The sequence below is a fragment of the Gnatocerus cornutus genome, chromosome 6, assembly GCF_029298725.1.
Source record: "Gnatocerus cornutus isolate USDA-ARS CGAHR chromosome 6, icGnaCorn1.1, whole genome shotgun sequence".
NCBI classification, from domain to species: Eukaryota; Metazoa; Arthropoda; class Insecta; order Coleoptera; family Tenebrionidae; genus Gnatocerus; species Gnatocerus cornutus.
This window is the reverse complement of record NC_142238.1, coordinates 5,269,277-5,291,359: the sequence shown is the minus strand read 5'-3', so window position 1 is coordinate 5,291,359 and position 22,083 is coordinate 5,269,277. Positions and strand designations below refer to the sequence as shown.

At 33.6% G+C, this 22,083-nt stretch overlaps 3 protein-coding genes across 5 annotated transcripts; 1 reads left to right on the top strand and 2 right to left on the bottom strand.

Annotated features, from left to right (window-relative positions):
- Nucleotides 1–145: 145 nt before the first annotated feature.
- Nucleotides 146–12,938, bottom strand: tow (target of wingless repressor). Of its 2 annotated transcripts, none has more exons than XM_088038744.1 (6): nucleotides 12,479–12,938; nucleotides 6,842–7,051; nucleotides 5,893–6,028; nucleotides 5,782–5,824; nucleotides 3,261–3,491; nucleotides 146–1,588 (listed from the first exon to the last, which is right to left on the bottom strand). In XM_088038744.1, exons 2-6 carry the CDS (start codon nucleotides 6,912–6,914, stop codon nucleotides 1,043–1,045), a joined length of 1,029 nt encoding a protein of 342 aa, XP_087894870.1. In that variant the 5' UTR covers nucleotides 6,915–7,051; nucleotides 12,479–12,938; the 3' UTR covers nucleotides 146–1,042. The 2 variants fall into 2 exon arrangements, with proteins under 2 accessions (XP_087894870.1, XP_087894869.1); XM_088038743.1 differs by having other exon boundaries at nucleotides 149–1,588; nucleotides 5,782–5,839.
- A 500-nt stretch (nucleotides 12,939–13,438) lies between these two features.
- On the top strand, nucleotides 13,439–14,978 carry LOC148172336 (dynein regulatory complex subunit 5-like). Its single transcript, XM_088039751.1, has 3 exons — nucleotides 13,439–13,720; nucleotides 13,767–14,678; nucleotides 14,727–14,978. The coding sequence occupies exons 1-3, from the start codon at nucleotides 13,439–13,441 to the stop codon at nucleotides 14,976–14,978; spliced, it is 1,446 nt and encodes a 481-aa protein (XP_087895877.1).
- A 778-nt stretch (nucleotides 14,979–15,756) lies between these two features.
- On the bottom strand, nucleotides 15,757–21,724 carry Dark (Death-associated APAF1-related killer). 2 transcript variants are annotated; one of them, XM_088038993.1, is made up of 13 exons: nucleotides 21,387–21,724; nucleotides 21,189–21,340; nucleotides 20,944–21,141; nucleotides 20,568–20,582; nucleotides 20,302–20,510; nucleotides 19,618–19,861; nucleotides 19,327–19,565; nucleotides 18,746–19,277; nucleotides 18,516–18,700; nucleotides 18,343–18,466; nucleotides 16,727–18,292; nucleotides 16,518–16,669; nucleotides 15,757–16,462 (listed from the first exon to the last, which is right to left on the bottom strand). In XM_088038993.1, exons 2-13 carry the CDS (start codon nucleotides 21,330–21,332, stop codon nucleotides 16,237–16,239), a joined length of 3,834 nt encoding a protein of 1,277 aa, XP_087895119.1. In that variant the 5' UTR covers nucleotides 21,333–21,340; nucleotides 21,387–21,724; the 3' UTR covers nucleotides 15,757–16,236. The 2 variants fall into 2 exon arrangements, with proteins under 2 accessions (XP_087895119.1, XP_087895120.1); XM_088038994.1 differs by lacking the exon at nucleotides 20,568–20,582.
- Nucleotides 21,725–22,083: the final 359 nt, after the last annotated feature.

The following is a 22,083-nucleotide window of genomic DNA, read 5'->3' as shown; positions in this document are numbered from 1 at the left end:
GGAAGACAAAGAAGATAGAATAAACAAACGAGGAAGTAAATTCATTGAAAGGAGGTCAAGTTGAAGCTTGGATTCTATAAATATTTCAAAACTGCGTATCCTGCACATGATGCATTGTCATATTTTCATTCCCTATGAATCAATAAATCATTAACCTGTGACTAGTTATAATTTATTTACATTTATTTAACATACTGTTCAGTAGTATATAAATAAACATTTCATTTGATATTATTGTAAAGTATTTGTTGGCCATATTGATATGGATACTAAACATCTTAAGTAATAATACTGCTTTAAATTTCATAGAAAAAATGATAATTCATTATTGCAATGATACATTTAAACTAAAAATCAATTTTCCTATTCACATGAAACATTTATACACAAATATGGTTTACTAAACCTACAATATCACATTTTTTATAGTTTATCTAACAAAGAGTTATATTTATGTAAGATTTTATTTTTATAATTTTATTGTATAATTTAGATCTTGGGATTTAGTAATATTTATTTTGGATAAAATCTAGTTGTTGAAATGAATTTATTTTCATGAATTATGACTAAAACAATTAAAAAAAATCATTCTATTCATTTAGCAATTAACGAATTTTTGAAAAGGATGTAATAAAAATTTCTGATGTTTAGATTAGAGAGATTAAGTTTTTCTTAGTTAAACTGGTTTTTTAATTTTATTCTACACAAACTTTTATTACACCCTGTATTTAATGTCTTTTATATGATGCATCATAAAATTTATTTGTCTGCATAACAAAATGTAACAAATCTTTTTGCTTTGCTTTTTATTTTAAGTAATAAATCAACCGTTTTGTACTAAATTACTAATAAAAATCTATAGATAAATTGTAATAGACAGAATTTATTGCAAGAAGTAAATCATTTCCTAACAAACTGCGGTTAGATTAATATATTTTGGCCACAATAGTTTACTTCCAGAACAAATTGTTTACAACAGAAACAGTCTAAGCACTTTAGAGATGTACACAAAACAACAAATTTATAAAATTTATAGATATGATCACGTAAGTTCATATTGTTTCCGATGCAGCGCATTCATTTCATTTTGCTGATGTTGCACTACAATAGGAATGGTAACACTGCTTTGATAGTTCCTCTGCGATCTGTACCCAGGAGTCTGCTGATTCTGTACTAGAATTTGATCCCTTGCTTCTTTGTACTGTTGATACTGCATCTGATTATAGTACTGTTGTTGTAGCAACTCGCCATTACTATACACAGGTTTGACTACAGTCACCGGCGAACCATATAATTTATGACTAGGACTATATACTGGTTGTTCGTAAGGAATATGTTTTGGCGAATTATTTCCGTAAGTCTTGATAGGACTTCCGTGTTGATTATAACTGGGGTATTGTCGTGGTGGCGGTTGATATGTGGATTGACTTGTGTACATTGGGCTGATGGCTTGGTATTGCATCGCTGCGGATGGATAACTTATGGGATGAGGCGGATTTTGGGGGATATAACTGGGGGTGGAGTAGTTGACGGGTCTGTATGCTACTTGCGTAACGCCGTACGATTGATGAATCACACTTTGTGGTATCTGCAAAAAACAACATTGTTAAAACTATTAAACACAAAAATTGAATTGGTGGTGAGCTTTTAACAAGAACATGCGATACGCTTCGCCCCACTTCCGTTTTAACCTTTGATCTCTCTCCTTTTATAACTCTAATAAAGCCGGTCCTTTCTCATGATCCAATAGTAAAATTTATTATTTAATTTGAAGGCAATTCGCCGGCTCTTGATTCAATTTTTTGCTCAGACAAAAAACTTCGTTGAAAATAACATCGAAAGATTATTTCTAACAAAAACGATGCTTAGTTCTGACTAAAAGAATAAAGATTTTTAGTTTAGCTTGCTGTCACTGGTTCACGATCTGATTGTACACAATCGAAGAGTGATAAAAGCATTCTCACATTTAGGTGGGAATGACAATGAGCGGACTGAATAGTAAGTTTCGGCTGCCAACTGAAGTTTAAGCACATCAGATCAATATTTCTTGTATAATGAAACGAGAAATTAGTTTGTGACATGTGTTAATCTATTCGGATTTAAACTGCTGTTTTGAGCTCCGATAATTGTCAGGAGTTGATTAATAAATAAATAATTGGAAGAAAATAAGAACTTTTTTTGTTCTGAAAGTAAGGAAAATTTGGGATCAATTCTAATAACACAACTGCGAAAATACCCTTTAACTATTTATGTAATGTTATTACTGCGAAAACCGTTTATGCTTGCAACGTCAACATCGCACCGCCAAAAGGATATCTCAAATTATTATCCCTTTAAATTAAACAAGAACCTTCGGAACGTTTTATTATTAACGAATCACGTTGAAAGCCAAGCTTGGTGGAATTACAAACAGCTTGACTAATCAGTAATTGTGCACAAATTAGTTATTTCTGAGTTGCAAAGTAATCGGCTTTGAGAAAGTAAAAGGAAAAATTTTAATTTAAAACAGAAATTATTGTAGGCGATAAATTAAAAAACTTTCAGGAAATTGTTATTACAAGAAACTTTAAAGAACCTACTTAGTAGACAAATACACAAACCCATTTAAATATTTAGAGTTGTTAAATAAAAGAATCAGCTCTGAATTTAGACGAACTTTTAGTACTGGCTGAATACTTCCTGCTCAGACACGGAAATTAGCAACACGTTATCAGTGGCGCAAATAGTCGCAGGAAAATCGAACTGAAATTATGATACACTGGGGCAAATTGAAAAAGATAATTAATTAATTAGTCAACTAAGAGCAAATGAAATGTTCACACCTCATAAATGAAAGGCTCATTAAAGTTAGAAATTTTAACACCTATTCTAATAAATTGAACAAGGTTTGGAGCTAATAAACTTGGCCAACAATGAAATTCTAAACGGCTCATAAAACCCAACACATTTGCGTGTTCGTATATTTGTAATTTAGACGGGTTATTAAACTTTCTTAGGGTATGGTGGAGTAATAGCCCATCGGAAATTTTTGCAAAACTGTGCCCACATCGACAGAGACCAAATTAGTTATATTACATAACTTTACATGTTAATTTAATTATAAAACAAAGAGAAACTAGGCCAATTAAATTCCAATTTTATAGTTAATCTAATTAGCTTTAATTAATTGTGTCCCATGTTGGCAACATTTTAATTTGAATGTCATATTAACTAAAATGTTTTATTATTGTAACACAAGATTGATTTATTTTCCAACATACCTGTGTAACGTATCCTCTCTCCGGTGGCCTGGATCCATCCCGGTTGATTTCACTGGATCGGATTCCGTCCACGCGTCCTTTTTCAGCAAGTGGAGGCTTGGGTCTGCGTTTTGGGGTGGCTGGGAGGGATCTAGATCCCGCACTCGCTGTCTCCCAGTCTTTCAAAAGCGCACTTAATCGAGCTGCCTCTGCTACTTTTTCAGATTCGCTCTCGGAGTTGTAATCCGGACCCTTAAATTCAAATAAAATCGGTGAAGACAAGGGATGTTTGTTAATTCATTAGGCTAGATTAACAACACCATGAAATAAACTTTTGGAAATAACTGAGAAACAATTCTCAGGATGCTAATTTCGTACGTATCGAGAGTTTTTAATATTATTACGAGATTTCTTCGTGAGTTTTATAACCACTGATTGTATTATTATAAGAAGTTTCATTTTCCGGTTTTATTCAGCACGTGCTCTTTCAATTTGATTTCACTGGGGTAGAATCGAAAAAATCGGAGGAATTTTAAGTATTCAACAGCCGAGGGAATTGAATTAAAATTTGCAAGAATCTAAGGAACTTGAGGAATTCTAGGGTCAAAGAAATTGCAAAAAATCCCGGATTAGGAATCCTGACAATCTAATTACTGAAAGGAATCCAGAGAATCGAATTTAGGATTCTGACAAGCTTTTGGAACGAAATTTTGATGGAAATAATTAAATATGAAAAGGTTTTCAGTATGGTAATTTCTTACGGATCAGTTTATTAATATTATTTTTACATTTTTTTATGTATTTCAGCATTCGCTTATATTGTATTATTACAAGAAAACTCATTTCTGGGATTCTATCATCACGTGCGCTTTCATATTGGATCTCAGCGGAGGTCCACAATGCTGTATTAATATTAAAAACTAAATCTTCTTGATCGATCAAGCCTCTGAAATGGTTACTCAAAAATGTGTAATTTTGGTAAATTTAGTGCTACAACTATAAAACTTGGGGAAGTACTTTTAAGTCGTCTATTGACCCTACCAAATTACAAAAATATGGAACTAATTTTAGAAATTTTAATTTTAAAGAGGCAACAAAAATTGTTGGGATTTGACACTAAAATTTGTAATTTTGGTAATTTTAGTGCTATAGCTATGAAATTTGGAAAAGTTACTATTTCTGAGTCGTCTATTATCCCTATCAAATTACAAAAATGTGGAACTAATTTTAGAAATTTTAATCTTAAAGAGGCAGCAAAAATGATTGAGATTTCTCTAAAATTTGTAATTTTGGTAATTTTAGTACTATAGCTATGAAATTTGGAAAAGTTACTATTTTTGAGTCCTATATTAACTCTACCAAATTACAAAAATGTGGATCTAAATTTAGAAATTTTAATTTTAAAGAGGCAGCAAAAATTGTTGAGATTTGACTCTAAAATTTGTAATTTTGGTAATTTTAGTGCTATAGCTATGAAATTTGGAAAAGTTACTATTTCTGAGTCGTATATTAACTCCACCAAATTGTAAAATCGTAGAAGGAAAGATGCAAATTTTTAGAAATTTTTATTTTGAAGACAGCAAATATTTCAGACATCCTTCACTTAAATTTCTAATTTTGGTAACTTTAGTGCTACAACTATAAAATTTTAAGAAGTTTAACAAAATGGTAGAGTTAATATTACAAATTTTAGAAATTTAATTTAAATATAGAAAAAAACAAAATAAATGAATCTTTTTCATTTAGAAACTTGGAGATTGTAAAAGGTCCCTAATTACTAATTAGTGAAGCGCGAATTTTATTTTAATTTGTAAATATACTTTTAAATTTTGCGGTGTTCTTTGTGATTATAATAATTTGCATTACTGAAGCGGAAAGCAGCGAAACACAAGACAACAAACATGTTATACAACATAAAATATTCAACAAATTCAAAAACTTTTTAACAAGATTCTCGTTTAAAGTTCGTCGTGCTATGAAAACTAATTATCTTTCCGTAGAATTTGCATTGCTCTGACTTTTTAACACAACATTGTTTTTTCAATAATGTCTAATTATGTTTCGTTTATTTACTCAACAGTTTTCGAGAATAGTGAAAATTAAAGCCTCAAATTAATTATATTCTTCTATAATAACAAAATCGAAGATTGAGAGGAGCAACAACCCGATGATATGAATGATGGAAAATTAACAACACTCAAAGTAAGGTGTGATGTAGAAGCCAGTAATTTGAAGTATTTTAAATAGCCTATTTTTAGATTTTTTAAGTTTAAAAACGATTAATCAATTGCGTTCTTGCCCGCTCTTTAAATTTTCAACTTATTTAACAATATCTGGGAATCGGCAGAAACCTTAAGTGCCGAGATGTTACAAGAAGTTGTTTATCGGTAACTTAGCTCCGCTCACAGCACTTAGGGAGCATCACGTAATATAAAGCTTTGTTGCAATCGTAATTTTATTGTATTGGTTTTCTGAATATAGGGGCTTTACACTCGTTCGATAACTATCCATGGAAAAAATAGCATACAAAACGTATACTTACATTTTGAATTTTTTCATCCAACATCTTGAAAAAGTCTTGTTGGCTGGTGGAAATTTCGCTGAAAAGTGTTACGAATCAGGTCTAGGGTTAGGAATAAAAACAGTTTATTACGTTTGTGCTAAGAGAGGTCCACCAAATGGCTTCACCTTGATTGTTTTTTTTGCTTCACAGTCTTCAATGCCTTCGTTATTCTCGATTTCGTTCTCTACTCCATCTTCTTCTTCCGATTCGGCTTTTTCAAGAGTTGCTGGAAAGGAAGGACACTCTTATTTTTATATTCTTTATGAATGATCGCAGAGTAGAGCGGAATTTTAAAGATCTAAAGAAGAAGATACTAAAGTAAACTAACGCAGGCAGCTCTTTATTTTCTGCGGAAGCGAAATGCAACTTCTATGAAACTCGACCAGATATCGATACATTTAATGAAAATCCTACACGCCTTTTACGATCTTACTATTTTAAGTCGACAAATAAAATAAATGCACACTAAATTCTATTTTTACGTTTGAAATCGATTGCTTTAAAATAGACAGACATTATGTACATTTCTGTTAGCGTCTTTTTAAGAATAAAACTGACATTCCTGACTATAAATAGAAAGAAAAACAACTTATTATTATTATTTATTTTTTTAGTTAGATTTCTGCAAAACGTACGTATCTTCAAACTAAAATTTGTACTTTCTTTAAATAATGTTAATGACCCGTTCTAATGTTATCAGAGTGAAAACCGGACTTATAGCACAGTACTCGCATTGTGTTATTTAGTGGAAAATTCAAACAAGCATGAAACTTGACGTTCACCCTCATCTATACTAAGGGCTACATTAGGGCTAAAATTAGGAAGGCATAATCGATATCATTCTAACAATGCTTTTTGTGAACCATTAGTCAATTTTAGGATGAATCTCAGTTTTAATACTGTTTGGAATATTAATTACAATATTAAACTGAGTTATAAGTTTGAAACTAAATTTTTAAGTTGGTTGTATTAATATCGGCTTCCTGTGGAAAGGCAGGAAATTTGATAAATTAACTAACGAAAAATTCTTCGACCTCACCTGATTTTTTGCTATTATTTTTATTTCTAGACTTCCTAGGATAAATGTTGATTTTGCTGTGGCCGCAACCCATTTCTTGATGGGTGCAGCGTTGGGACAAACCAATTCAATTTCCTATAGTCCTTCACATGTTTCCACCCATTGATGTAATTAGCCAGCATCAGTACAGTTTGTTGCTAGATGACCGTGAAGTTGCCACAAAGCTTCCATCTACAAATAAATGTGAAGCTAATTATGAAACGGAAGCGATAAAGTATAAACTAATTATTTTTATTACGTTATGGACGTTTGAAATATAAAATGAAAGAAACTTTGGGAAAGGAGAGAGTAAATATAAGTCTTGAAAGTAAACTAACGCAGAGAAGTAGAAAAATTAATTAAGATCTCGTTACTTACGTTTAGAGCTCAAAAAGCTTGACCTACATATTTGTTTTTATGAATAATAAATACTGTCATCTGGGTGATATGGCAGGGAAGAATATTGATTTAATGCATTTACATTTCATGCCAACAAGTACAGATTAGATAGCAATAACGATATAATTGCATCATTTTCAGGATCGTTCTAATTTTAATACTCACAAATCGGTTAAGTTCTTTATTGGATCATAAACTATTGCAGTAAACTGGAATGATTGATTGCTAGATAAATAATCACATTACCACTTCCTGCACAGATCATAAATTTCAATAGTATATCGTGTAAATATTAATCAGGCTGGTCATACTTAAATTATAGTTTTTAAACCTGAAAATTAGATTTAATTTGTACGGAAATTTATCTTTCCATAACTATAACCTGTTACCGTTGCTGTAAACACCGCCACACTTTATGTTTCCAATAGTAATAATGGAAAAATTACTCCGAGATGTGTTATTCGTAATTTTAGTGTTTATGTTCTTCAAAAGAAACCAAACAAACAATAAAAAAGTAATTAAACTCGAGCACAATCACATTATTAGTCGGGTATCTAATTTTCACATCGTATCCTCGAAGAAATATTGAAATTTCTTTGGGGGGATAAGATGAGAGTCAACCCTTCCAATTTCGCCCGTTTTATTTGGGGTGAACTCGTTATTTCAGGAAAATTGCCTCTTGTAAGGAGAACAAAACAACGACTAGGTCAGTAAATGATATTAGCGTTATAAAATTTATTTGAACTTGTTCGAGGGTGAAGCGAGTCGTAAAACAGAAACAAAATCAATTACATACAATAACGCCTAAGCGAAACTCGATGAATGACAACAAAGTAAATCTTATCCCTTCATTCCCCGATACTGGACGTTATGGGTATAAATAGATCTGTTTTGTTGTAAATAATCATTACGTGCAGTTAAGTATGGTATTCAAGAGATGCTATCTTCTTGAAATAATAATAATCGAGCATAATAACGAACTTACTGATTGAAAATAAATTTATATTTTAGCTAATATTATATTATATTCATTGTTATTTGCTATAGAATTCTGGGGGATTTCTAAAAGGTCACTAAAAATCACCAAAACTAATGGTATTTTATTAAAGAATTCTGAAAAATCCTTTCAAATTTTAAAAACCGAATTATTTATATCCTGTGGTTTCTAAATGATTTGGCTCTTTGTAAGTCACATTACCATTAAATCAACAAGTTAGACTCAACTGAAAAACAAATTTAATTGGTACAGAAACAACGTAATTTCTCTTAGTGCTTTTAAATTTTTAACTTTTTAATTCAGAAGAATTGATTGTTAATTTTTCGAAAACTCGGTACATTTTCCGGTTATTACCGCCGCTAAATGTACTCAATAGCTCGAATAAAAGGCAAATCAGGAAGCAAATTTAACATTTGGTATTTGTTCAACACGCTGTGCAAAGCTTGTTAATTTTCGATTACATTTTTCCCACTCTAAACCACTTCTGTGCAACAGCAACCACATCATTGACCGAATTCTGATTGCGCGAACCACACCTCACCCCATTGTTCAATGTGCGCTGCTTCAGCAAAATTTACCAACATTCAAAGTGCTAATTTTTTAACACAAATAGACCGAATCCATCTTCATAACGTCAAACATAACAATGTGACCGGAATGTTTCAACGATGAAACTGTCTATTTATCCTCATCATTCATCGGTTAAGCAATACTTCAATTCATCTAAGTGTCTTATTACGCAGAAGTTGCGACTTCTTCCATCATAATCAACACTAACTATTCAACGAGAGTCTTTAGAAAGCGCATTCCTTTCAAGAAAAGGATCTTTGTTCTGAAAGTAAGGAATGGAATTGTAAGGCAACCTTAATTTAAAAGAAAAATCAATATGACAATAGACTGGAATAAAATGGTGAGGAAACAAGAAATTGATACACCCGGGATTTGTTGTGTGGTCTCTTTGCGCCGTTAAAACTTTCTCAAGCTTGTTTAAACCCCCAATACATTGTAATCGAGAAGATTGTGCTGTTCGCTACTAAGTATTTCTGGGGAGGATAAATTGATATCCTCGCCTGAAATATTTCTTTTATAAAGATTCATCATTGTTTACTCCAGAATCCACTCATTTGGATTCTTAATTAAAAAGCCATGAAGGAGGTATGATAATAAGTTTAAGTTTGGAACGAAATTGAGATTATTTTTTACCATAAAACGGCCAATATTGATTTTATTTAAGTGCCTTTATGGCTTTAACGATCAATTTAATGATCTCTTAGCGTTATAATGGTCGTAATCCGTTGGTAGAAATATCAATAACAATAACATTATTAACTACAATCGATCGAAAAGATCTGAAAATTATAGAGTAGATATAAATCAAATAATTATTGTAATTGACAAACTCAAAAGTTTCTACACTTATCCACATGACTTAAATATTAAACTAATTTTGAAGTAACTTTTTGTCTTAGAAAGCTCATTGAAATTTAAAGTTTTGGAATTAATAATGTAATGCCAATCATTAGAATAATCCAATAATACAAAACCAACAAGTTCTTCTTTAACATTATAAAATGGGAATTCAAGTCAACTTAATAGATATCCGAATAAAATACAAAGCCCAAATAAATAGTTCACAACGAGTTTGAAGTGGTGGCCGAGTTTTGCGGTTCAAAACATAACCGTTTTCGAGAAAAAAGTTTAATGTTTTTGTTGGAAAAGGCCAGTTCCAAGATCAGTTCAAATCAGCGAAAAGTTGAGAATTAAATAAAAACGCTCATAAACAAGTGGCAAAAAATGTCTTTATCGGTTTAACAATAATCGTGGTAGAGATTTTAAAATGTAAATGAAAATTTTTCATTATTCTGTTTCTAATTCAAATTTAAATTTGGTGGAAATAAACATTAGTTAGTTCTTTGGAGGGTCTTATTTATTACAAACAAATTAATTTTTCATAATACCAAATTTTTAAAATGTAAAGTGTGAAGTGAAAGTAATCCGAGGGAGCTTTGCCTCATTAGAATTTTGATTTTTTTTGCAGAATTATAACATTAGGTAGGTAACAATAAAAATAATAATGTTACTTTTTTCTTATTTATCCATAAAACCTGACGTATTTTTTTGCATGCGAAGTGTCGTTATTTTTTTCTTCTCACGGTGAACTAAAAAGTGGGCACAAGACGACGGGGTAAATATGTACAGGGCGTTACAGAAATGAGTACATTAAGCAAGTTTTAGTAAGAGTTAATTAAACTGGTGCTAGATCTTGTTAAAACAAACAAATTTTTCCTTAGCGGTTTTCTAAAATTCGAGCTCAGTTTCGAATAATAACTTTGGAAACTGATCAGTTTGTATGACTATCCCTCGTATCATGGACAAAAAATGTAAACCTTGCTAACTAGTTGGCAAGCCGCAGCCACGTAAAAAAGAAAACTCATAATGTTTTTTGTCGATTCAATCACTTCATTTCATAAATTATTTTAGTTGAATTTGGCCAGTTTCCGTAACAGATCATTGCAAAATGCTGTTCGGGCACAAACGCTTTACTTGGAAAGATTTTTGAAACGTGCACAGTGTTGTCGTGAAAATAATAGTGGTCACTTTGAACACTTTCTTAAATTTCATTCATAGACGGGTGAAGCTTTATCAGCACGAAAAAGGTACGATTTCTTGTTTTTCTTACTCAAATTTGATTTTTTTTAATTATTTTCTGTTCTAAGTTAGACCATAAAACTATATTTTTATTGTCAAATTTATTGTTTTTTTTTTCAACTGATTTCAACGCTTTTCTTTTGCGTGTTCATTTTTAAGAGACAGAAACAAATGACGATATTTTTCTTAGAGACAACCTACACAAATCACATTTGTATTGTTTAAAAGAAAGTCAAAATGCAACTAAAAAACAGATGAATATAATTTTGGTCAAATTTTGTTCTACAGTGCTAGCTGATACTATAGTTAAAACCTTTAATATTTATTCGTGTTCACTCTGTATAATCACTGTCGAAATAAGGTGAATTTAAAGCAGCGACTTTTCTTACATAGAACAAACGTTATGTAATTTCAAGGGAGAAATTAAAACTTCAAAAGGAAATTTAATTCGTTCTGGATGGAAAGAAGCGATGTGCAGAGTCGTTTTCCTTCCTTTCGAGCATTAATCTAAACAGGGAAATAGAGGTAAATGACATTTTATAAATTCTAAACACTTAAGAGGAGCAACTTTTAAACTGGTGTGATTGTGAAAAATTTATTACTGAAATTTGTTTCTTAAAGCCTGTGCTCACTAGTTTTAACGCCAGGATCAAGAATTTTGGTACGGCTAATTCAAACACTCTTACATCGAATAAGAATTGAACAATCCGTGCATCTGTCGGGGAAAATCAAGGAATTTATAGGTGCAATCGAACAGAAAAGATCGAAACGGCATATTTTGTATATTCATATCATTTATTACATAATATATCTCATTTTAAAGATGCAATGACCTGACCTCAAGACTAGCAACTTCAATAAAAATCAGGAAGTGCTCACTCCGATCAATAGTCGCAAATTAAAAAACTTCAAACGACTCTTGTAACTTTGGACGTTATTAAACGACAGCGATTTTTTGCTTCTCAACATATTGTTATCTTTAGTTAAAATCTAACGGACGGATTAGAAGTTTTTTGATATAAATTACTTAAAACCTTCCGCAATTTGTTATATCGGCTTCTTGATAATGTCTGTCCTAATATTTTTAGCACACACTGGTAAGTCATTGTTATGATGTATGCATATTCTTGTATATTATTCCAAGCTAATATTAAGCAGAAAATATTTCAAATCTTTCCCGGGTTGTCTAACAAATTGTAAAAAATTTAGTTTGTGGGAAAATATACACAGAAACTTCCAGGTTGTAAGTGATAATAAAATGTCTTAATGACAAGCTTTTATTATGATTAAAACATGGAGCTTTGAAGGAAAAGTTGAGTTTTATGTGTTTTAAAAATAAAAGTTAAAGTTAAAAAAGTACTTGTTTAGGAATATTTAATAACCCCAAAACAGATAAATTGTGATGATGTTGTTTCTGATATGACACACGCAAATCGCGTGGGGACGTTCATTTATAGATTTTTTTATTTTTATCACTTTAATTTGATTAATTAAAGGTCAAGCTTTTTTCATGGAATTATCACAGACAGTTGTACAAACAGATTTCTAATCAATGCAATTACGAACGAGCATACCTGTCTAATCCGTAAACATGAAAAGCAACGATTTCGCTCAATGTTTCTCTCCTTTAGCACTATAAAAACTTCAAACTGTGGTCTTCACTCAAAATAAAGATTTACCCGATATTTTTAACCACTTTAAAATATTTCATTTTGTAAACAGTAATAGGTAACATGGCACAGAATTTAAAATAGCGTCAAAAATATTTTTGTTCGAACATTAACTAAATTAATATCTGAAATAGTTCCAAAATATTTGATACATCAATATGAAAATATTTCCAATAAACACGAACATATAAAAATATTAAAATTATGTATTATAAATCATTTCCAACATTTTGTCACTAAAGTTAGATGAGTTTCGATCGTTTGTTGGATTAGTTTTTAATTGTTTACTTGTTTAACTATGTGACAAAGTAGATAATCAACGACACATTTTAATCATACGGTCGACGCGTCGCGACGCCGGATCTACACTGGACGCACGTATTTTCACGATCATAGTCGGAAGTTGTCGGAAACAGATCGACCTTAGCTGCGTCCAGGAGGCTTCAGCTCCAAGCTACCCCTCGAAATTCACACTCTGAGGTCACAATTACCGATGATTAATAACTAATAATCACAGATTTGGAATATTCGATAACACGTGCTTTTGATCAAGGATTTGTTCGCGTAATTAACTCTTCAATCTAATTACACGAAAATAAAGAAACAGGCGATTATTATTGCATTTTTATTAACCAAACATAAATTTAAACAAAGGATTCGGTGGCCTAGTTGCCGAAGGGATTTTTCAGGTGGTTTTTCATTTTATATGTCCGTTACAGCTAAAAATTTTTTGCTTTTTATTTCCAGGTTTTTTTTGATAAACTCATTGTTTCACCATAGATTGAAAAGGATTTGACATGAGATTTATGTAAGTTGTCAAAAATTACAACGTGTTGTGCGTTAGTCTTGAAATTTCGCTAAAAAATGAGGATCTCTCACCAAATTAATCCAAATACTTTCGTGACGTACGAAGCGTCTCCCGACAGTTTGAGTCTTATCGGCGAGGGCGCAAGACAAATTGTCTCTGAGAATTTTCACTGGGACGACAAACATTGTCCGGCTCTAACTACATTCTGCGTGCAAACTATAAATGCAAATTTCACTACCAAACCATTATTAGATGAATTGCCTTGCCATGATTGTGACTACTTATTAGAAATTCTAGATGTTAATTTGGCTTTAGAATTCGTAATTCCACTTATCGAGGTAGTTGAAAGAAATCGTGATCAGTTACTCAGAGTTTTGCTTGAAGGATGAAATTTACTGGAAAAGGCGGTATGAAGCTAAATTTGGGAAAAATGTTATGAAAAAAACTCCCGGATGGACGTGGAAAGGGTTGTTTCTAGAACGGTACATGCAAGAGGTGTTGGAAAATGCCCAAAGCGAGCATAACGATGAGTATCAAATGGATGAACTTTTGACTTTATGTGCTCCGTACGTTCGGAGATTAGTGGTTACACAATTGCAGGCTTGGAAACCGCCTCTTCAATGGGATGAAGAGGATATTCCGGAGTTTTACCCGACGGACCACATCAGTTTCGAACCAATTTTCAAAAAACTGACGAATATTACAGAGTTTAGTCTTGTATTCGGGATGAAAAACGTTTCGGATAATTTCAACTGGAACATGTTTAAAGTCTCCGTTCAAGACTGTCAGCGTCTGGGCAAAGCCATCAACCACCTGAAATTCCTCAAAATCCTTAAAATACGCAAAAGTAATCTGGAAGACGCCCATATTCGTGTCCTCATGCAAGGTTTTATTAAAAATGAGTCAGTTGAAGAGCTGGATTTTTCCCATTGTTGTATAGAAAACCAAGGAGCGCTCTGTATAGCTAAAATCCTTACCGTGCATCCAAAATTACGTAGTCTGACCCTTTGTGATAATAAAATTGGACGTTTAGGATGTGAAGGTTTAGGTTTTGCGTTGTTACAACCGGACTGTTCATTAGAGAAATTAAATTTAAAACTGAATCCATTAGGTGAGGGTGGAGCAATGGGAATATTGCGCGCTTTGGTCAGAGGAACAAATCTAAAGGAGTTATCCCTGGCTGCTTGCGGGTACGTCGATGACGCGGCTTTGAGGACTGCACAAATGCTTCTCTTGAACAGTTCATTAAAACGATTAGATATTAGTAATAATTGGTTTGACGAAGACGGCGGAAAGGTTAGTACTTCCATGCTTGACATTAACGACTGATTTTATTATTTTCAGGCCCTTGTGGATGCTATGGCTGTTAATACAACCTTGGAATGGTTAGATTTTAGGGAAACCGATGTCACAATCAAACAATATCGACAAATTCAGAAGTATTTACAACGAAATAGATCCGGATCGGAAGAAGTTATTGAATCTGGCAGTGAAGACGATGAAGGGGAATTTACTCAAGCAGACGTGGTTGCGGAGAAAACTGAAAAACCAAATCTGACGTCTGAAGAAGGCGAGGCTGCCCCAGTCGAGCAATAAAATTAAAAAAAAACAACAGCTTGCCCGCGTTTTCAATTTTTTGTTATCCTTTTGTTATCCTCACATTCTCACCTTTCCAACTGGCAGATATTGTTTTGAAATCTTCTCAATTACCTAGATCATTCGTAGTTTCACAGTCTTTTAATTCGCAGATTCTCTGCCAAAACCAAACAGATCAATTTGGACCTCGGAAACAAGAAAACAGCAGAAATCTGCACGAAATCATCAAAATTCGTAGAGAAATCCGCTTATTTCGATGCTAAACGACGATTTCTCGCTGATTCTCGCCGTTTTCTGGCTTGGATTCGCAAAGAACTCAAAATCTACAAAACCACCAATTTTTATCAAGATTCAACGGCTGAATTGCAACAATGTGTTAAAAATATTCCGATACGACGCATCGATAATTTTTAAATGATGTTTTAAATGTTTTACTTGAACTTTTTCGGTGAAAATAAAAACAGAAAAATACTTTCTGTATAAATTTGGACCTCGAAAGAAAGAATCTGAACTCTGATTAATGATTTGGGCGTCGGTTATAGTTTAATTAATATTAATTACTTCATTTTAAATGATCTTTACCGTCTTGGCAGTATGCACAAGCAGTTCGTGATTTTCAAATTAAATTTTTTCGGAAAATTTTACGGATGGCGGGGAAATGATATACGAAATGGATTCAGGAGTTCCACATTATGTTGTGAGCACCATTTCGACTTATTTTTGTCATTCAAAAAACATAATTCCGATTTATTAGATTATTTAAATAACTAAAGCGACGTAGTGTTATGCACAAAATTTATTTAGAGAAATTTATAGTATAAAAACTCAGAAAATATTGGAGAATAACAATAAATAAAACATTTATAAAATAAAACCAATATTTACACACATGATTACCTAATTGTTCTACTCTACTCGACAAGTTTACATTTTATGTCCTAATGCAATTTGTGCATACATAATAAAAAATCCAGTAAAGAATACAACACTATTCTACAATATACAATCAGTACAAAAAAGTATAAAAAGTTGGTAAAAACGCTTAAATAAATAATAAATTACACGAATATAATGTCCCTTTTTATAAGGAATATAAAAAGGAACAATCATGGATCAATTTCAGAGAAAAATATAATTGAGCTTTATAAAAAATAATGGAACAGTGCTCCATTTCTAGGAATTCCTCTAATGAGTACTTAATAATTACGTATATCACGGTTGACAACACAATATCACTAAACATCAGGCAATATAATCGTCAAGAATTGATAATCTCCATTTTAAAAATGTTGCCGTCGAGATCAATTACTAGAAATGATTTAAAGTCTTTCGAGGCAGAAATGTACTGCAGTTCTTTGCCGTGAAGATTTGTACTGGTCAGCAGATAAGGCACTGTGTCATGGAGTTTTTTGTATTTCCAAGGATCGAAAGTAAATACTAACTGAGTAGAGAGATCATCCACACTTGTTAGCTGATTTGGGTCACTGAAACAGGGAGAAAGAAATTTATTACCACGAAAACGAACATAAACTCTCCTACCTTTTCTCTTGAAAAGTTTCCAAATTCCACCACGCGATCTGGTCTCCGAGACTCACTAGAATAGATTCAAAATTCGGAGAGAAGAGAACCCTTTCCACAGATCGCTTGTGGAGAACCAGAACGTCTTGGATTTGGTTTTCAAGATCAAAAATCTGGAATAATTATATTGGATTAGATACGTAATATAAAAACTGGCGAGTTGTGTTCACCTTGATATCCCCATTCTTGCAACCCGCAGCTAAAAATTTCCCCGACAACGAAAAACTCAAACATCTCGGCTGACTATCTAGTTTCGCGTCAAACACCACTTCCAAGTCACCCAAAGAGAGAACCCTCATTGTGTAACCCTCCTCTTCTTTTACCCCTATTCCTAGCAACTTCTTCTCTTTGTGCGTTTCAGCAACAACCACATTTTCGTAGTTTTCAATCACCCATTCCGAGACCTCCTCGAAAACTCTACCGATTGACAGCACACCGCGGTCGTCCACCACCACAATTCTCTTATGAAGGTAAAAAATGTTGGAGAGTCTACTCGTGATATCAAACGCAACAATGGGAGTACTATTTCTTATAAGCACAAGTTTCGTATTCGAAGCTGCAGCGATCGTTCCACTTACGCCACTGTCAAAGTGATCGTCTTTTCCCATGTCGAAACATTTAATTAAATTGATATCGCCATCACAAATTTGGAGTTCCCTTTGTTGTTTCCGCTTATAATGGTAAAAGCAAACTTTCCCGCTCTGAGTTCCTAAAATTAAGTAGTTTCCACACAACGAGAAAGTGCTGGATCTGATTTTCTCGTTGAAGTCGATGCCTGCTAAAATTGTTGAGTGTCCATGGAATATATCAACTTTGCTTTCAGCGTTAACTATGTAATAGATAGGGACAGAATCTTTCCAATGGCAATTAAAGAGACTCAAATCGCGGACAATCGGCTTTTCGTTGGCTTCCAAATACAGTTCGCAGCGTTGCACGTTTTCTTTATCCGAAGAAATGAAAGCGATGAGGTCTGAGAATATGAAGAGAGACGACGGCTTCCCATAGTCGTTCTTGTAGTGAACCATCTTCTGGAGTTTGTGGTTACAAACGTAGATAAAATTAGCTGTGCCCACCACCAAACAGTCTGGATTGATCACAGCGGTGGAAATCTTTGAGTCAGTTTCAAAGGAGAATCGCCTACGTTTGAGTTCATAATTCCAAATCTCGAATTTCCGGCCACTGACAACCACAACTTCTTTCAAAGTCTCGGATGGTATCAATATCAATGCGCTAATGTCTTCAAACTGACCAAATTGTCCGTTGTAAAGAAAGTTTCCTCTTAAGTAGTTGTAAACTTTTCCGTCATACGAGAATATAATGTGCTGACTGTCATGGACGTACGAAATATGGGAGACTGGCAACCCCATCGATGCAGATTCTCTTAAAATCGTCGCCGTTTTAATGTTCCACCTTGTAATCCGCCCACTGCCGGAAGCCGTGACAATTTCATTGCTACCGTCGTACGGAAACGCCGCTGAAGTTATGTAATCGTTGTCTTGCATTTTAAAAGTTTTATGAGGTTGAATATTTTCATCGGGTGAATGTAAATTCTTCCAGTTTGACTGTTTGAGCTTGGGGGACTGTGGATCTAACTCTTCTGTGAACTTCCACAATTTAGCGGTGTGGTCTAATGATATTGAAAGGAAACTTTTCCCATCTGGACTGAGCTGCAGGTTGAAGACTTCGTCGGTGTGGCCCTCAAAGCGCTGGACTTTGTGTTGGTATTGATGGAATGACTGAAATTAGAATTTGTATTATAAAGAATCAAAAAGAAATCGAAACTTACTTTAACTTCGATGCTGCCGCTAGCGGTACCGACCAAAACCTCTTTGGAATCGAGGAAACATGTGGAAACCGCCGAGTGCTTCGTCTTCAACGTGGGAAAATTCTTGTGCCTTCCAGAATATGGCCTAAAAACCAAAACATTAGCTACAGTTAGAAGCGTAGACGAATACGTACTCTAGCTTGAAATATAGTTGGTCCGGATTGTTGCTAGCCATAATTCTAGCTTCCTCAGAAACGCAGTTGTTGTCATTAAAGAACGCAAACTGAACAATGTTCGTTTCAGGAGAAATGTGCAAATGGGCACTGTAGCAATTCACAAATTTAATGTAGTCATTCAATTTGCGCTGCAGACGAAGCTCCTGTAACTCCCTCTTAAGCAACTCTAATTCAATGATTATTTTTACCTTTTTCGTGATGAAATCCTTGTACGTCTCAAAATCGGTCAATAAATCTGCAGATCCAACTCGCTTGATCTTATTCTCGATAAATCTCAAGTCGAAGTAGTTCTCGAATTTATCATAAAGTTCTGCATTTTTCGCGTGGTAACCGTAATACCCATAAATATAATTAGCGATAGGGTCATCAGGAGGTGCTTTCGCCATGGCACTTTGACACTCTGAGATCAACTTTTTATGGTAGGTTTTAATATCACTGTCGGCTCGTTCAACTAAATACGTGCGGACTAAACTATGAATACTGTAGATGTACGTTTTTAGGTCTTTGTTGTAAAAAGACACAATCAACGACTTGTTTTCTAACTGTACCATGATTTGTCTGACGGCATAGTACGTTTTGTTCCATAGTTTCATCAAGATTTCCGGTCGGATGTTGACATGTTTAGGGAACACAGCCAAACTGTGGAAACATTTCTGAACTTCCACGTTCAGACAGTTAACAAAACGGCGGATCATGCGAATGACTTTCGTTGTAGTCGGGCTGTAAAAATTCAATTAAACTTAGTTAACGACAGTTCTAAGTAACTCACTGAGGCAAATAGTTGTTTTTGACTATTTCTTCTATTAGCGAACTCCAGACAATATCCGTCGACAACGCCTCCTCCCGACTGTCTTTTAGGATTGACCCAATGATGTTCAACAACATTGGGCAACCGTCACAGAGTTCATGAATTTTACTCGCGTAAGTTTCTTTCGAGCAGAGATTATCCGTGTCTAGCGATTTTCTCAAGAGTTCTAACGATTCCTTCTTGGTGAAACCCGTCGTTACCTGTAGATAACTGAAATTAGAATGCTATTGTGGGAAGTAGCATTGATGGTACCTTGATAAAATACGCGTTAAAATCGTTGGCAATATTTTTATCTTGCGTTGTTACGATGGTTTTACAACGCAACTTGAAAGTGTCCAAAACTTCGGAGGATTTTACGTCGTCTAAAATAATGTACGCCTTAGCTAAGTGCTCATCTAAAAAGAGTCTCTTCACTTCATTTTGTAACACTATGATGTCTTCAGGTCTATGTACTAAAGCTACTTGGTTGGTTAATTTTACGGCAGTCAGGTATAAGCTGAAATAGTGGTAAAGAATATAAACTAATCTAAAGGGTGGAGTGTAAAAAGTACAGACACAGTTAAATCGGCAGTGTGATTTACTAATTAGACGATTATGTAAGTTTTCAGCTAATGAATGGAATTAATGTTTTTGTCCAGACATCTCCCTACTGGATTAAAATAACAGTCTTTAAGATTACGTAACTTGTAAAGTCAGCAAAAACAGGGTTTTAACCGGAAATTAGGCTTTTGTTACCCATTTTGTGCCCATGACCTTACATCAGCGACAAATTTAGTAGTCACTTTGTAATAAGAAAAAAAAGTCGCTCATATCTCTTATCCATTAGAATGCTTTGACCCCCATTAGACAAGGGTCAAACATCACACTACTTAATTAACTCTGTAGCTTAAGTATGAAATGCGCTTTACATATCTCTAAAAATTACAATTGACTTACTTCCAGAGTGGGTTTATAATGGTAGATGAATCACAGTGCTCCCCCAAGTTAATCCAAAACATGGACCCTCCCGAGACTTCTAAAAATCTTTTTGTTTGCAATACCTGATTTACTAAACATGATTTACCAAAACCAGGTAAACCATGCACCACTAAGGTACTGCATAGTTTAGGATCCAAACCTAAAGCTGTGTCTTTAATTCTGTCAGCCTACAACCAAAAATGAGTTAGTTATTTTACAAACAAAGACAATCAAAGGGGAAATACCAATGCTATCCACTCCTGGTATGATAAGCATGAACATGGTAGTGTTAATTTATGTTTAATTATTATATTATCAAATAAAAACTTTGCTATTTGAAGTCATGTCTTTGATTGAAAAAGCAGTCTTTTGTTTATGTCAAACAGTCTGACGTTATTAGGGGATTTAAGGAAAATGATAATGAAAAAACGTGTGAAACGTCTTGTAAAAGTTTTTTTTTTGGAATTATTTAACCACAACACCAACTCAATCTGTTATTTTTTTTAAATTATAAAACAAATTTAAGGCATAACCTCCAAACTGGCAGGTGTCAAAGTGACAAATCTTTCAATCAAAGACGTGCCTTGTAATTCAAGGGTGACTGATATTAATGTGACTTACCACAGAATTTCTCACAACATAATTCAAGGAAAACTCTGGGAATCCTCCAATCACAATCATTTGACATATTTTGTCAATGCTACTTTTAATTGCTTCAAAAATTGTTTTCATGTAGGGAATAGTTCCCAGAATGTTAATAAAGCGTTGACAACGTTTTCCATCTTTGAGAACAATGTCAAGGAGACTCTGAAGTCGGTTCTACAAGAAAGCAGGCAATTTAAAGCCACCCAAAGATGCAAACTTACATTTTGGTTGTTCCATATCTCTGCATATAACTTATCGTCAATATATTTTTCCGAAATTAATACATCAATCACATCATTCAATGTGAGCCTGCTGGCTTCAATTTCTTTGCGAAATTCTTGCACGACGTTCGTGTAAATTGCCATTGAGGTAACTAAAACGGTTAATGTGGTTATGTCCTCTTTCGCCCACAAACTTACCATAAATGTGTTGTTATTGCCGAAAATTGATGATCTTGTTAATTCTTGGCGCGAATCAGTAAATTTTCATGATAAAACCACTCGTATTATTATCACTACTAGACCACTCTTTCACGTTTGCCTGTTCAAACTTGTGTTGGCATTGGTCAGCTGTGTTCCTTCAGGTATTGGGTCATTGACCTGGACCTTCAAAACACCCGAAATGTTCAAATTATTGCAAGGCCAAGGAATTTGGCAATTCTTTTGTATTCGCCAACATTTTGTTAACAATAACAACCTTGGTGGTACTCTAACCAATTAGAACAATAGTGTTAATTGAAACAACAAATGAATGGAAACGTCATGTGGGAGCCAATCAGGTGCAGGGAATTTGTCGACGGTGGATGTGATTGGAGGAAATGCGCGGGGTAATTGTTTATAATTTTAAAGTGGGAAGCGAGGTTTTCTATGGAACGTTGTCTGAAAAAGGCAAATTTTTAAGGGATTCAGTTAAGATTTTTTTTTTCAGATTTATTGCTCTTTTTAGATTTTTTTTAGTAAGATTAAAAGAATCACAAAGAATCTAATTTTTAAAGCGATTTGATTAACACATAAAAAAGTTATCAAAATGGTGGATGCGTCGTGGCATTACCTTTAACAGAACAAATTAGTAATGAAAATTGTATTCAGATCCACACAGTTTAATTTCAGACTACTC